This window comes from Daldinia childiae, assembly GCF_008694065.1.
Source record: "Daldinia childiae strain JS-1345 chromosome Unknown Scaffold8, whole genome shotgun sequence".
NCBI lineage: Eukaryota > Fungi > Ascomycota > Sordariomycetes > Xylariales > Hypoxylaceae > Daldinia > Daldinia childiae.
The window spans coordinates 1,485,519-1,500,583 of NW_022984649.1; the positions used below are offsets into that span (position 1 = coordinate 1,485,519).

The window sequence follows — 15,065 nt, forward strand, 5'->3', positions numbered from 1 at the left end:
CTACGGCTTGGACGTTCATAGGTACCTTTTAAAGCCATCTTCGTAGTAGTACACGTGAGAAATAACGCCAATCTATGATACCAATAACCAAGCATGGTCACTATGCATATTTAGGGTCAATCTAGAAGATATAAAAACGCCCTTACTGATTACATGATTAGTGATCCCGATAGGAAATGACACTATCCACAATGAATATGGGCTTTATATTTCTTGGCAACAATTCAATTATGAGTTTGCCTAACAAGATTAGGCCGAGGGTGGCGTTTAAATGGATTTGAGATTTGGGGGACGTGCCTACGTCAGACACGATAGTGAAGTCCAAAAGCATTTCGAATTCAATCTTGCTCCGTTGTTGAACCCGGGGACAATAAAACGGTGGATCCCCGAGATGTGAAATTGCGGAGTTGGAAGGACTCGGCGGCGGACTTGCGGACTTCACACGTCATCCTCCGCAGACCGATTTTAGCTTTAGCTTTAGCTTCTATCTAATTACGTTCAGACCAATCTTACCTGCTGTAAATACCGTTTACTCGTGGCCGAGAAAGTCGTCTTTACGATATATTGCAAATATTCCCACAGCTAGCGCGTCTTCCTCCCAAAGCGGAATCCATGGCTCCGCGCGGAGGTTCATCTAGGCAGAAGAGCTGTAATGCCTGTGTGAGGAGCAAGCGACGCTGTGACCAGCGGGTCCCAACTTGTGCTAATTGCACCAAGAAGAAGCGTCTCTGTATCTACGGGCAACAGTCGGACACGCAGTCGTACAGTAACTCTGCGGGTGTTCCAACAAGTCTAGACTCTTTCAACGGTCCTCCGTCCACGTCCTACGGTGACAGTTTTGTACTAGATGACGGCAGCGTTCCTACTACTACTATGGGCATTGACGTAGATATTTCTCCTGATGAAACTATTCACCTCGATAGTACGTTTGAGTCTCTATTGGATTCAATGGATGGGCACGGATTTGGCGACTTATCCGGGCTACCCGATTTCTCGAGGCAAGATACACAGATAGCATCAATTCCAAAGAGTAAAATCCTATCCTCTGAAGACTATTCTAGGGTGGCAGCTGTATGCGTAAGTTTTAGTAAGAAGCATTTTTTCACTCTCTTAGGACTTACATTAGTAGGACGATTATGCTCCGTGGCAACTTGAGGACCCTTCAACTAGAATTGCTTACGCGATGAAAACATTCAAGAACTTTCATAAAACAATTGCTCGGGATAACTCCACTATATATATGCATCGTCACTTATATCTAACTGACACGCCACCTTGTATACTACAGGCGTTCTCGATGTGTGTTCTCTACACGAACCAGACCGAGGCAAACCGTGGCTTTGTCCTTAGAGTTCTTTACGAGAACGTCCATAATCTTAAAATAACGGTTAGCGGTACATCATTAACGCCGCGGGAAAAGCTTGCGAGAGTCCATGCTCTACTTGTTTATCAAACTATTCGTATGCTTGATGGAAACACTACTCTAGGGCAACAAGCCGATGAAGATGTACCGTTATTAGAAGCCTGGAATGGGGAGTTGCGCAAGATAAGAGATAACCTCGAAGATTTCGCTGAACTAGATGTTGCTGAGATCCGTAATAAGCCACCCGAGTCTTGGGAAGTAGGTGTAAACAAATTGCCCTTTGAAACCATCGTGGTCACTGACACATTGTCCAGCGTTGGTTGTTCGCAGAGAGCGTTAGAAGAACTTATATGATATGTGCTGCTCTTGCTCACTTTTGGGGTTTATTGAAAGGACAGAAGATACTTAGTAAGGACATCAGCATGCTAAATCTACCTAACTACTGGATTCTGATATATAGATGTAGCTGATCTTGGGGATTGGCAATACGTCCACCGGTGGACCTTATCGAGATACCTATGGGCCGCTACGAACCCCTTAGAATTTCACAGGGCATGGAAAGAGAAGCCCATGTGGATCATATCGGCCTTTTACTTCGATGAATTTTTGCGGACTGGAAAAGGAGACGATGTGGATGACTTTGCGCTTGCTTTCCTCACATTGTGAGTTTATCGAGTTATTCCACTTCCTTTATCAGTGACTAACTTCTGTATCCATAGATCTTTCGGTGTCGACGAGATGAAAATGTTTTGCTATGAGACAAGCGGGAGGCTCTTAGAATAGTCGAAGACATGGGTTTGCCACAACTCCGCAGTCCGCCAATTCCGCCCCCCGTCTGTATACGCGGAGCGGATTATGCACGACACATGCGGAAGACAGACATATAGTAAAGAGTTACTATAGCCTCTCCTATATTTAATGTTGGCCTCGTCTTCCTATAAGTGTGAACTGTGTCTAGCTGTAAATATCACATCTACTCTTTTATATCGTCGAACTATCTTGCTCAAAAGCTAATCAGCAACATAACTCAATATACAATCAAGTATTAATATCTAAGTAAACACCTAACCATGTCACATCTTCCCTCTCGTCAATTAGGAAAGGGCGGTCCTCTAGTCCCTCGCATAGGCTTCGGTACTATGGGCCTCTCGATGAGTTATGGCAAACCCGTACCCGATGAGCAGAGGCTTGGACTACTTGACCACGCCCACTCCATCGGAGAAACTTTCTGGGATACTAGCGACTTCTACGTAAGTATTTGCCCATATATTAACCAATATCGGGTAAAGATGCTCGCGTATGCTTGCCTGCAGGACTAATGTACACGTATACTAGGGAGATTCAGAAGATCTAATAGGGAAATGGTTCGCCAAGACTGGCAAGCGTTCTGATATCTTCCTTGCTACCAAATTCGGCGGTATACTACTAGGAGAAGCGGGTTTCGCCTTCCGCGGTGATGCGGCGTATGTCCACGAGGCGTGCGACAAGAGCTTAAAGCGTCTAGGCGTCGACTACATCGATCTGTGGTACCCGCACCGGTTGGATGGCAGTACCCCGATTGAGCATATCATAACTGAGATGATCAAGATGAAGGAGTACGTCTATTTTATCATACCTACATTCACCATATCCCTACTCTACTCCACCCTTACTTTCTTGTAGAAGACTTATAAAGGGTGGAAGATCTACTAAAGCTAATATAATCGAAAAGGCAAGGGAAAATCCGCTACCTAGGTCTCTGCGAGGTATCGGCAGCGACATTAAGGCGTGCTCATGCCGTGCACCCGATCAGCGCTGTACAAGTACGAACCGTACCCCTATTCCCTATTTAACAATACCCAAGCCAAAAAAAAAACCGGCTAACTTACATCCCAGGTCGAATACAGTCCATTCACAACCGACATCGAGGACACCCAAACCAACCTCCTCGCCACATGCCGGGAGCTCGGCGTCGCCGTCGTAGCTTACTCGCCCCTCTCGCGCGGCCTCCTCAGCGACCGAATCAAGAGCCCAGCCGACTTCGAAGCTCAGGACGTCCGACGCCACTACCCGCGCTTCTCGGCGGAGAATTTCCCCAAGAACATGGCTGTGGTTGAAGAGCTGAAGACAATCGCGGCTGAAAAGGGGCATACGGCCGCCCAACTAGCGCTCGCGTGGCTGCTTAGCCAGGGCGACGACATCTTCCCGATTCCGGGGTAAGTGAGACGTGCTCGTCTGGCATCTCCCATCGAAGCTTAGAAGAGTATTTCTAATAAAACTGCGCGGTTCCTAGGACTACGAAAGTTGCGTCGTTGGAGGAGAACTGTGCAGCTGCGTCGATCTCGCTCTCGACAGACGAGGTTGCGCGGATCCGGACCCTCGTCGAAAATGCCTCGTGTCCTGGGGCCCGTTATCCGCAAGAACATAGTTTTGCCCTGTTTGCTGATACACCGCTGCCCGAGGACCACGTCCAAGACCCGGAGAGTCTTGGTCAGGTTTCAATTACTGGAACTCTATATAAATCAAGCACGGCCACGGATCGTGAGTAAAGTGGAGGCACAAATAAGTTACACTGTGGACTCGTGATTATCAGGAGAAAGCTATATGGATTTGTATTGTTTGACTATATTAGTTAAATGTGGTTGCTCCCTGCTCTCATATTACTTTTATTTAGACAATATATTTGATATATCTAAACGTTAACCCCCCCCCTAGCCAGTTTTTCCAATAGTGATTTTCCTCGTCTCGAAGCTAATTGCTCCTAAATGTGTACTTTGGGAATAATAGGGCGTCCTTCCTATTCCGCATAAATCTGAATGCTACGTATTCCAGAGGCGTCCAAGAGCCATTTATTCTATGGAAGTATTAGAGACAAGGCATGGTAGGTAAACCTTATAGGAGGTGGAAATCTACAATATCTACCTCTTAATATAGTGGTAAAGTATATACGAGCTGAATAAAGTTAGAAAGCGTTTAACACCATGGAACCTCGACAAAGTTCATTTAGTGTTAGAGTATATAGTGTATAATATCGTATTCCATAAAGACCTATCGCTATCGCTATGCTACATAATTTTATCTAAGAGTAGAACTATTGCCAAGCTTACACGGTATATATCCTTCTCTAATCTACGCTATATATACCAAGATCGGCAGTAACTCATAGCCTAGACTTGACTTTATCCCACAAGCCGAACGTCTCTAGTCCCGCATCCCCGTCAAAGATATCCCTCTCAACTTTCCTAGAGTTGATCTACACGGAATATGTCAGCTAGCTTCGGTCTTCTATGAAGGTGGGAAGTACTTACATGTCTCGGACTTAGGTCGCTCACTTTCTCTACACCAAGCAACCTCATGCATGTCTCTGTCTCCGCCTTGAGAACTGTTTATATCACGTTGTTAGTCAAGTTCAACGCAAACAACAAGCCAGACACCTCGTTAAAAGAATATACTCACTCTCCAACGTCCTTTCAACACCCTTCTGTCCCCCAGCTCCGAGCCCGAATAGAGCAGGCCGGCCAATTCCTACACCCCGAGCACCCAGACATAGCGCCTTAACCACATCAGTCCCGCGCTTAATACCGCCATCAACCCAAACCTCAATCTGATCAAACACCTGCGGACAGTGCTTGCGGATCTCCAGCAGGGTATGCACAGCAGGCGGCGCGGTATCCAGCGCGCGCCCACCATGATTCGACAGTATAACAGCCTTGACCTGGGGCGCATACTTCGCCGCGAGGAACGCGTCCTCGTGGGTTTGTATACCCTTCAGCACGATCGGCAAATCCGTGTGTTTCGCCAACCACGGCAGCGTGATCTTCCACGTGAGATCCGACGCCGTGCCGAAGAAGAGCTGCTGTCCCACGCCGCCGCCGCCAGGCCGGTTGGGCTCGTCCGAGGTCTTGACCCCGGAGGCGACCTTGACGGCGTTTTTGAAGTTTTGCTTCTCGTCGAGCTCGCGCTTGCCGGGGACCGGCGCGTCTAGCGTCAGACAGATGAACTTGAACTTGTCGGACATGCGGTTGATGCGGGCTAGCATGGCTTCGCTCTTGGCCCGGTCGTTCTGCACGTACAGCTGCCAGCCGAAAATCTGCCCTGGTATTGCGTCTGCGACGATTTGCTCAGGCGTCATGGAGGCGTTGTTCGAGATCACTTGGAGAGCGTTGAATCGGCTACAGGCCCGAGCAATGCCGGCTTCACCGTCGGGATGGCCTAATCGGGCCATCGCGGCTGGTGCGACGAATATCGGTATGTCGACCTTGTGTCCTAGCAAAGTCGTAGAAGAATCACATTTAGTACAGTCGATGAAGACTCGTGGCCGCAGTAGGATGTCCTTATAAACAGCATTGTTAAAAGACTTGGAAATTGTGTCATCGCTGGAAGAATAATAATAGGCCCATGCTTTTTCAGGCATACGTTTCGTAGCAACCTCCTCTATCTCATTGAGATTTAGTAGACTCTCCATAGGTGGCGGACCTTCTACATCCTTATTTTCCTCCTTAGCAGCTGGTTTGCTGGCCTGGACTATAGTCTGAGGGTCAATTCGACCCAATTTAGCCTCAGGCTTAAGATTTTCCTCTAGTGTACCCGGAGGGTGTATGGGATCGTACTCGTCCGTCGCATCTCGACCGGCGAGCTGTAAGATGATCTTGGAACCGCCGGGGTGCGACGGTAGGAACTCGGTTACATCATAGACATTCCCGTACAACACCACCCAACAACTCTCGGGCGTGGTATGCTTCACGACTGAGAAGCCGCACATACAATAGTTAGCCAACTACAATAGCCGAGGGAACATAAAGGTATAAGTGCTAAGAGTAGAGGTATTAGTAGGTTTATCTTACCTTCCTCGGCGCTAATGAGCCTCTCTGCCATCTTCATAACATAGCAAAGGATAATATCCAAAATGCTCACACGAATTTGTTTTTTTCTTTGTTTAGTTGAAAATATTGGAATTGAGAAAGCCAGCTCCAGCTTTGACAGCTCTCGGGTGTATTTAACCCGCGGCAACCCGGAGCTCAATCGGCATCCCCTAAGTAGGTATAAGTTAGCGACCCCGCGACTCCAAATAGTGGACTTAGTGGACTCAATGGGGATGGCCCATGGGGCTATTACTATTCCATGGCTTCCATTGGTTAAACGAATAAATTCTGGAGTCTCTAAGCTGCTAAGGGGTAGGCTACTAGGGGACCCAAGCGCTCGGAAGCTCCGTTAATTCACTCCGCTGAAAAAAGAAACAAAGAGCTATATTCAGGGGCAGACCTATTATCTTCGACAAGAGTCAATTGCTCGTCTTTGTGAGATCAAACCTCGATGTTGATTTATTATCGTAGCATCGCTCAACTATAGCTTCACACCATATATGTTGCGTCTTTGATGCCTTCGTCCAAATAAGCTTCCCACGATGAGACTCTAATAGTCTTTCAACTAAAACACCGGCTTCTTATAAGCAACTTGATCCACCGAATTAATAGCTCTCACGAGGTCGCCTTTATAATCTGAGCCCCATGCTCTGCGACGCCATAAACCGTAGCCTGCGGATTCGTGCGAGGCGTAATGGGAATGATGCTCGCATCGCAGACACGTAAGTTCTGAGTCCCATACACGCGCAACTGCGCATCAACAACACCCCCCAGCTCTCGCGGGGCCATGGCACACGTGCCTGTAAAATGATGCGCCCCAACCGCCGTCTTGTGTATATACTCCTTAACCTTGTCCAAGTCCGCAAAGCTGCCCAGCGGTGGTGCTGTCGGCGTGCGTCTACCATCCAGCTTGAGCGCGCTAGCCAGCGGTTCGGTCTGGGCGAATTTCTCTACAAATTGTAGGTGACGCGCGAACACCTCGAGATCGAGGGGATGACTGAAGTATTTGGGGTCGATGGCTAGGGCTGATGAGTCGGCGGAAGCTTTAGTGATGTGTACGGAGCCGCGCGAGAGCGGGTGTGCTAGGAGCAGCACGAAACTTAACCAACTCTCGTCTCCAGGAGGCGGGCCGGCCATCGTCCCGTCGCCGCTGGATCCTGCGTAACCGGGGATCGCGAGGTAGCATCCGGATGCCTCGGTAGGTGATGCAAGTATGGACCGAACAAATGATTCGTGGGCTTCTGCAAGCGATGTAGGTTTGTCGGGAACCGTGGAGCTTGCACCTTGCAAGACTTTCTCAAGTTCTTGTTTCCCCTGTTCACTCGTTACCCCTGGAAATGGGAGCTGTGCAGCTATATTTGAGTTGCTCTTGGCCAAAGGACCCTTCTGTTTTGCATAGGCTTCCATCGCGGCACCCAGGGCTGCCTGGTCTTGCCTGGCAAGCTTGTCTATGGTCTCAAAGCCTGCTTGTCCTTGAGTCTCGAAGCTCAAAGTGATCAAGGGGTGATTTTGAAGGTTTTCTCCAACGTTTGGGTTGTCAACTACAACATCGATGCCAAGCGACTGTAGGAGTTTCGCATCGCCGATACCCGAAAGCTCCAATACCTTGGGCGAGTTGATCGTGCCCGCTGAGATTATAACCTCTTTACGAGCTCCCACGATTTTCGTTTCCCCATCTTTATTAACTTGGACACCGGTAGCTATGGGAATATCTGACTTGTCGAATATGATCTTCTCCGTCAGGGCCTTGGTCCAGATAGTGAGATTGCTCCTAGGTTGTGCAGCCTCGAGGTATGCATTTCCGACGTAGCTCCTCTGTTTTGTAGCAGGATGTAAAGAATCTGTGACGATCAGGCCACCGGAAAGTTGCCCAGAAAACGGGTCATCGGTTACTGGGAAGCCGAGTGCAGTAAGCGTTTCTCTCCAAACTCGTGGCCACTCAGTGTCTTCGTCGGGGATAGCAAGTTGGACCGGGCCTTTAGCGTCTGCCCCTTCCGAAGGCAAGCTATACGCCTTTTTTAAGGACTCGGAGAAGCTCGACCAACCCCACCCCGGGTTTCCTAGAGCTTCCCAAGCATCGACGTTAGCTTTCGAGGTTATACTGAAGGCCATGCCATTTAGTGCGCTGGATCCCCCAAGCAAACGACCTAGGGGGAACCAAATCTCTCGATTTTCGAGTTCTTTCTACTAACACATTAGAAAGCATGACACGGATGATGATAGAGCACATACCTGAGGCACGGTCCTGAAACTATATGCAGAAGGAGTATTAAGTAAAGTAGGCCACATAGCAGGGACGTTAACTCGAGGGTCAGCTGTCTGATCTTCACCTGCCTCGATAACAAGGACCTGGACAGCGGGATCCTCTGACAACCGAGATGCTAATACGAGACCCGCCAGTCCTCCGCCGACGATAATAAAGTCGAAGCTTTCGGATGCCATAATTTCTACACGATATGGCGAAGTTTAATAAATCGGGTTGCAAGAAAGCATATAGTAAATCCGAGTGAACCGACCACGACTGAAATAACGAGCAAAATAGTATGGTTTATGGTTTACATATCTGCTCCCTAAAGTACCTTAGGTACATTTATTTATGTAGTACTGGGGATTATGCAGTATACGTTCACCCTCTCGTACCTGCTGTTCTTCTGTAATCTGTGCTTGGTAATTCAGTATGTACCTAGGGAGGTACCTAAGGAGGTACCTAAGGATAGCAGGGGTCTTGTGCTTCCCACTGAAAGAGGGGAAACGTGCAGGTGCAGCTAAGGGATGGGGTCGTAATCCGCTGTGATATTCTAGGAATATGCATTACTATTATTTTCGGAATATCAAATATTATCACTGTATCATACCTAAGTGCTAATATTTATTCGTATTTAGTTTAGGTACCTACCTGTTAGTATTATTTTTTATTATTACGGATTTAAGCATGTAAAACCGGTGTTAGGATGCTGTTTGCAATAGCTACAATGTCCCGCTTACACCCGTTTAACTTATAAGTCGTAGGCGTCCAACATCAATGGATCGCTTTTTGATATTATTGTTCAGGTATTCTTACGTAGACTTTCCGAAATAAATAAATAAATAAACAAATAAAATACCAGGATTTAGGTTTCATAATTCATTAGTTACCTGCTACTTTGATAAGTCTACGGGATCATCTTTTATCTTAAAGTATCTTCGTAGTGCACGAGCAGAACTGTTGTTCTTATCAATCCCTGAAGCAAACAAATAACTCTTAGTCTTTAGTAGCATATGGCCAACCTACCCATTTACGCAGCAGAGAACGGCCAGCCATTAATACCACTCGTAAATTGTATCCCCGACTCTATAGCTTTAGCCTGTCCCTTTAACTCGTCCACATCCCAATTAGCCCACACAGCGCGGCCCTTCAGGAAGCTGGCTTCGGGGCTGGATAACCATACCAGAAAATGGGCTGGGAGTTGGGCTAAGTCGAATAATTCATTCGTTAGCAACATAGATTTATAACAAGACAACGTAGAAAGCAAAGTTGGCGATAAACTTCAACTAGGAACTCAACTTACGTTTATCCAAAGGCACAGCCTCAGCCTTCGCGCCGCTCTTCCGGAAGATATCCGACTCGATCAGACCAGGGTGCACCGTCGCTGCGAAGATATTCGGTTGCTCCGCGGCTAAGAACTCGATGATCTTAGTCTCGGCGAGCTTCGACGCCATGTAGGCGGACAGGCCGGGCAGGACCACGCTGGGGAGCGCAATGGTGCCGGTATTGAGGGCTAGGATGGTAGCATGTGTCTTATTCGCCGTGGGCAAGAAGGTCTTGATGCTGAGGAATGTGCCTTTGGCATTTGTCTAGCGAGTGTTAGTACATAGGTAGGTACCTAGGTAGGTTTGCTATGGAGATGCGAGGCCATGTATGTAGCTCGTCTTACCTCGAAGCTTTGCCACCACTCGTTGGTATCCGAGGAAGCGATGGGGCCCGGAGTAGAGATATAACCAGCGGTATGGATGAGGATATCCCACGTTCCGACTTCAGTCGCGACTCGCTGGAGCGCATCTTCTTGAGTAATATCCACCGCAAAGGTCTGAGCCGAGACGGAACTAGGAAGCGCAGAAGCCGCCGTCTTGATGGTCTCCTCAGTGCGGCCCAGAAGTACGATGCAAGAAGCTCCAGCTTCAGCAAATGCGAGCGCAGTTTCGCGGCCGACGCCACCCCCCTATAAATATTAGATGGCGGAATAAAAAACTAAGTCAGGCTAAAGCTCACAGCGCCGGTAATCACGACAGTCTTCCCCGCAGCACTAAGTTCAGGCCGCTTCGGGGAGATAGCTGCGTAGGTATCATTGTGCCAAGTTGGCGTCGGGGATGGTACAGGAGCAGCCATTCTTTCAATATTTTGCGTTAGTGTTGAAGGAGGACAAAGCGGCAAGTTACGGAAACCTAGAACGAGTTCGATATCTAAAGGCCCAAGGGGTTATCTATCGTATTATATGATATGTAGATATATTATATTTACGTAAGCTATATGTAATGGGCAAGTCCTACGTAAAAAAAAAGGTACATATCCTATTATACATTTCTCGGGGATATAGAACTAACCGCCGGGACTTTGGCTTCATAATCATAACTTCGGAGGCCGTTGGGTGCGGGGCGCGCCGTGTTAGCTGTAAGTATAAGTGGGATGTCGCTGACGTAGTAGCGCCATGGAACGAAAGATGCATACATGTAGTGGTATTTCTTTGCGCAGCCACTGGGCTGCATTAACTCCGGATGAGAATGACAAATCTGACCACTGGGAAACTAGCCCGACCGGATTAAATACTACACTATTAATATATAGTATTTAGAGGTAATTAGTAATTAGCAAATAGGAAAGGTAAATAAATACAATTATGAACAATTAGGCAATTACGCAGTTGTTAGTCATGATATATTAAAAGCATATACGTGATATCGTAGGTGATTTATTATCTATAATATCACTATACCGGCGCTAAGAATCCTTCGTCGAGACTTCAAGTTGGGTAAATCTCTCATAGACAATTATATCGCACATAGACAAACGTTATCATAATGTTTATTTCGTAATAGCCATAATATACATCAACACTTTTTACTTAAAAAAACATAACCCCCTTTACCAATTTTGTGATTCAATATCCCTCCGAACATGTATCTGGCCAGGAGTGGGAATATCTCTTGGGGGCTCTATCACAGGGTCGTGAGTACACTCCGTCGTGATCGCCAGACCTTGGGTCGACCCTTGCAAGTCATTTGCGTATATCTTGACATCGTACTGACTGTTGGTGGTATCGATGTTCTTGTATCTCCGGCTACTATGACTCTCCTTGTAATTGCTTAATTTGTACTGGTTTTGCGGGTACCGCGAGCCAGATGAGTGCATCGTAACTTTGGTAATAACCGGCTTCACGTATCTCTGAAGTAGCGGCGCTAGAGTTGGTATGCTAGCAACAATCATGCCTAGCCACAGCTCGAGCAAGCTGATGAGCGCAATGTCTGTGGTATGGTACGATGCGTCGGGGTGCGCGATCGAGTCCTTCGTTGCGGCTAGTCGCCAGCACATGACGCCAATAGTTCTATTGCATGTTAATGGCGATGGACTCGTTAGAATATGTCTTAGGTATGAACTTACACAAGACCAATGCTAAACATAACGCTAATAGCAATCTTGTTACGTAGAGGCATTTTCAGCCCCCAAAGCCAAGGCATAGGCAATACGAAGATCGCTAGATCCACTACTAAATTAAAGCTGATCGAGGTGAACTCTTGGTCTGACGTGTCTCGGCATGAGCCCCACGGTACCGGATTCCACAGTTGATCGATGGGCTTGCAGATGGTCATGAAAACGGCGAGAAAAGCGACAAAGTAGCATGCGACCAGCGCCATGAGAGAGTATGACCAGTTCTTAAACGACCGCGTCGAGAAGATTCTCGTGTAAAGCCATAGCACGGAGAATTTGATAGCGACAGTCCCTACGAGCCACGCAATGGAAGAGGGAAGTACGAGAATCTAACTCACCTTGTTAGCAAGTGGAGATATTAGAGAGTTTATTGTAATTGGGTCATACCTTGGCCTGTATGGCAAGTTCCTCAGGAGTGAGATCGGCTTGAGGTTTACCGGCGCCGTTGTCAATAGCCCAGACGGCAACGCCTTCGAACGTAATTGTGCTTGCCTATTCGCCGCATCGTTTAGAATTTGGCGTACGGTGGCGATGGGACAGAAATTCAAACGCATAGGGAGATTACTTACAAAAGCGATAAGCACAAATAAGTCGTCGAGGTAGAACGATCGTCTCATCAACCTAGCTGCCCATAGACGCAGCAGTAGAATTACACCGACGATAACGGTAAACGCTATCATCCATCTTAGAAGCGTCTCGCCTCGTGGGTCCCGGCCTGGCATTTTGAATACTATTCAGTGAGGACCAAATAGTGGTGATATTCGGTAATATTCAAACGCCACGGCGCCGTGGCACAAGGTGTGTACGATTGAGGGGCTCGGTATGATACAGATTCGACGACACCCAACGAGCCCGACTTGGAGAAAAGTAGGCAGAACGCTTATTTTCAGAGAAAAGACATAAAAGATCACCATATACACCTTACGGGGAGGCGGCAATCAAGACATACACAATTGTTGTTTTAGCGCTGATTCCTTTGATTTCAGGTCAGCACCAGTAGACCAACTGCGGTCTTATGGGGGGTAAGTATATCAAGACCAAGACCGCTGCACTACATGTAGATTGGTGGTCAGATGGCCGGCACATCTCATGGTGGCTCTGCAGCATTGTGGAGTTGCTGATGTATGTATGTATATTTCAGGTATCTAAGAGGCGGAGCTGTTGGACCAAGGTCAAGGAATAGTTCTTATGTGATGCAACGTTCGCAATACCCAATAGGGTCGTGATACCGTCCGCCAATCACCAAGTAGAATCCTTCCGCAGGCAGTCTTCTACTTCCGAACGAGTGAGTTAGGAGGGGTAGTATTCTCGTAACGGTAGCAATGCTACTCCAGCACATGGTATCGTCTCAAAAAGGTTATCGAAGGAAGGGATTCCCAACGCATGTTAAATTGGAAGAAATCGTCTAAGAAACCCGTTAAAGCAGGCCGACCACACTCTTCTGTCTCAATTTCTGTAGTGTTTTTGATATTGACTTAAGCGCTCGAGTGAGGAGTTATGGAAGACGCCTTGAAAAGTGATACAACGCCGGTTTCAGAGGCCGAACTGAAGCCAACTTCGACCATTGCACACGACGACTTTGGGTGGTTTTATGTTGTACCCTACCTTGTATGGGAGTTCACACGGAGCAACTTTGCCACGTTCGTCATCCCGAATTCGACCTTTGGGATTCTGGGTGCTCTTGTACCTGCATTTGCTACTGTAGGATCAAGCGGGCCGCCTACGGCTCTTGAAGTTCTCCAACGATTTCCCATCGTCATCGCGTTTAACTGGTATAATGTACTAGTTTTCGACCTCGGCAACCAGCGCTCAGCAGAATCGATTCAGGAGGATCTTCTAAATAAGCCGTGGCGGCCCATACCGACCGGGAAAGTTACCCCGGAACAGACCCGGAGGGCTTTGCTTCTTTTCATCCCAATCTCACTATGGCTCAATTACAGCTTGGGAGTCTGGGAGCAAGGTGTTATGGTACCTATTTTGAGTTACCTCTACAATGATTTGAGAGGCGGTGACGAGATCGTCCGAGACCTGATTATCGCTGTTGCGTATGGGGTTGCTCACAGCGCCTCGCTGAAGATTGCTATTGGCAATGACATCAGTCGAGAAGCGTTTATATGGGTAGCCATAATTAGCGGTGTCATTCTGACCACGATGCAAGTTCAAGACCTGAAGGACCAAGCGGGGGACAAGACGCGAGGACGCCGAACGGTGGTTCTGTTCATAGGAGAGTGGTTTTCGAGAACATCCATTGCCTTCTTCGTGGCACTCTGGTCCCTCGTTTGCACTAGGTTCTGGCACCTCGGTCTACCGGCGTTCGCTTTACCAGGCATAATTGGAATTGTAGTTATCGCTAGGGTTCTGCTTAAGCGAACACCGACGGAGGATTCTCAAACGTGGAAGTGGTGGTGTTTGTGGACGATAACTCTGTTTTCCTTACCTGTGATTGCGATGACCGGCAGTTGATGTAACGGTTAAGAAGGTCACATACCGTTAAAGGATGTAGGATGCGGGCCGGGGCATGGATACTGTGGTCCCTACCAACCTCGTGGCTGCATACATACACTAGTTGGAACTAGATAAAAAATCTACCGTAAACTAGCCTTTTTTTAGTCCAAGTTTTATACTATTGGGCTATCAATAGCGATCGCGTATATAGTGTAATTTTGGTAGTTACGTCTTAAATACAGGTCTCTGGGATGAGAGATAGTAGCGCGGCGCTAAGTGGAGATTTTTAACTAAATATGGCTAGCAGGTAGCCTTACATATAAATTTATACGTAAAGTACAAAACTTTAATAGAAAGATCAACTTTTTATACTTAATTTTTTATCCAAACCCATATATTGATATTCAGGAGCAGCCTTTCAGTTCGAAAAGTATTAATATTCAGTACTATTATATACAAATTTATACGTAAAGCTACCTGCTAGCCATATTTAGTTAAACATCTCCACTTAGCGTCGCGCTACTATCTCTCATCCCAGAGACCTGTATCAAACAAGGTTTATATGTATGTAGTTGCCAACTGCAGATTGCTGACGGTGGCTTAGAATAGGGTTACACTGCAGGATTTGGTAGTAAACGAGTGACGAATTACGATGAATAAGTGTGTCAAATCAATATCTCGTTGGTTGATTTTCTGGAACTGTCAGATTGGGAACCTTGGATCACAGAATCGG

General features: G+C 47.2%; 7 protein-coding genes across 7 annotated transcripts; 3 read left to right on the plus strand and 4 right to left on the minus strand.

Moving 5' to 3' along the window:
• Positions 1–612: 612 nt before the first annotated feature.
• GL218_07168 (uncharacterized protein) lies at positions 613–2,146 on the plus strand (the record flags this gene model as incomplete). Its single annotated transcript, XM_033583913.1, has 5 exons — positions 613–1,077; positions 1,130–1,621; positions 1,678–1,771; positions 1,824–2,025; positions 2,083–2,146. 5 exons carry the CDS (start codon positions 613–615, stop codon positions 2,144–2,146), a joined length of 1,317 nt encoding a protein of 438 aa, XP_033433214.1.
• A 287-nt stretch (positions 2,147–2,433) lies between these two features.
• GL218_07169 (Aldo-keto reductase yakc [NADP(+)]) lies at positions 2,434–3,891 on the plus strand (the record flags this gene model as incomplete). Its single annotated transcript, XM_033583914.1, has 5 exons — positions 2,434–2,613; positions 2,699–2,958; positions 3,075–3,165; positions 3,239–3,558; positions 3,636–3,891. 5 exons carry the CDS (start codon positions 2,434–2,436, stop codon positions 3,889–3,891), a joined length of 1,107 nt encoding a protein of 368 aa, XP_033433215.1.
• A 611-nt stretch (positions 3,892–4,502) lies between these two features.
• GL218_07170 (Cytochrome b2, mitochondrial) lies at positions 4,503–6,217 on the minus strand (the record flags this gene model as incomplete). Its single annotated transcript, XM_033583915.1, has 4 exons — positions 4,503–4,595; positions 4,651–4,724; positions 4,799–6,088; positions 6,187–6,217. 4 exons carry the CDS (start codon positions 6,215–6,217, stop codon positions 4,503–4,505), a joined length of 1,488 nt encoding a protein of 495 aa, XP_033432957.1.
• Positions 6,218–6,819: 602 nt separating this feature from the next.
• Positions 6,820–8,316, minus strand: GL218_07171 (Versicolorin B synthase; the record flags this gene model as incomplete). Its single annotated transcript, XM_033583916.1, has 1 exon — positions 6,820–8,316. One exon carries the CDS (start codon positions 8,314–8,316, stop codon positions 6,820–6,822), a length of 1,497 nt encoding a protein of 498 aa, XP_033432956.1.
• Positions 8,317–9,479: 1,163 nt separating this feature from the next.
• Positions 9,480–10,570, minus strand: GL218_07172 (putative oxidoreductase YciK; the record flags this gene model as incomplete). The annotated part of the gene is made up of 4 exons (XM_033583917.1): positions 9,480–9,655; positions 9,753–10,038; positions 10,119–10,403; positions 10,454–10,570. 4 exons carry the CDS (start codon positions 10,568–10,570, stop codon positions 9,480–9,482), a joined length of 864 nt encoding a protein of 287 aa, XP_033432959.1.
• Positions 10,571–11,323: 753 nt separating this feature from the next.
• On the minus strand, positions 11,324–12,609 carry GL218_07173 (putative integral membrane protein; the record flags this gene model as incomplete). The annotated part of the gene is made up of 4 exons (XM_033583918.1): positions 11,324–11,783; positions 11,840–12,216; positions 12,275–12,379; positions 12,457–12,609. The coding sequence occupies 4 exons, from the start codon at positions 12,607–12,609 to the stop codon at positions 11,324–11,326; spliced, it is 1,095 nt and encodes a 364-aa protein (XP_033432958.1).
• A 775-nt stretch (positions 12,610–13,384) lies between these two features.
• Positions 13,385–14,350, plus strand: GL218_07174 (putative digeranylgeranylglyceryl phosphate synthase protein; the record flags this gene model as incomplete). The annotated part of the gene is made up of 1 exon (XM_033583919.1): positions 13,385–14,350. The coding sequence occupies one exon, from the start codon at positions 13,385–13,387 to the stop codon at positions 14,348–14,350; it is 966 nt and encodes a 321-aa protein (XP_033432953.1).
• Positions 14,351–15,065: the final 715 nt, after the last annotated feature.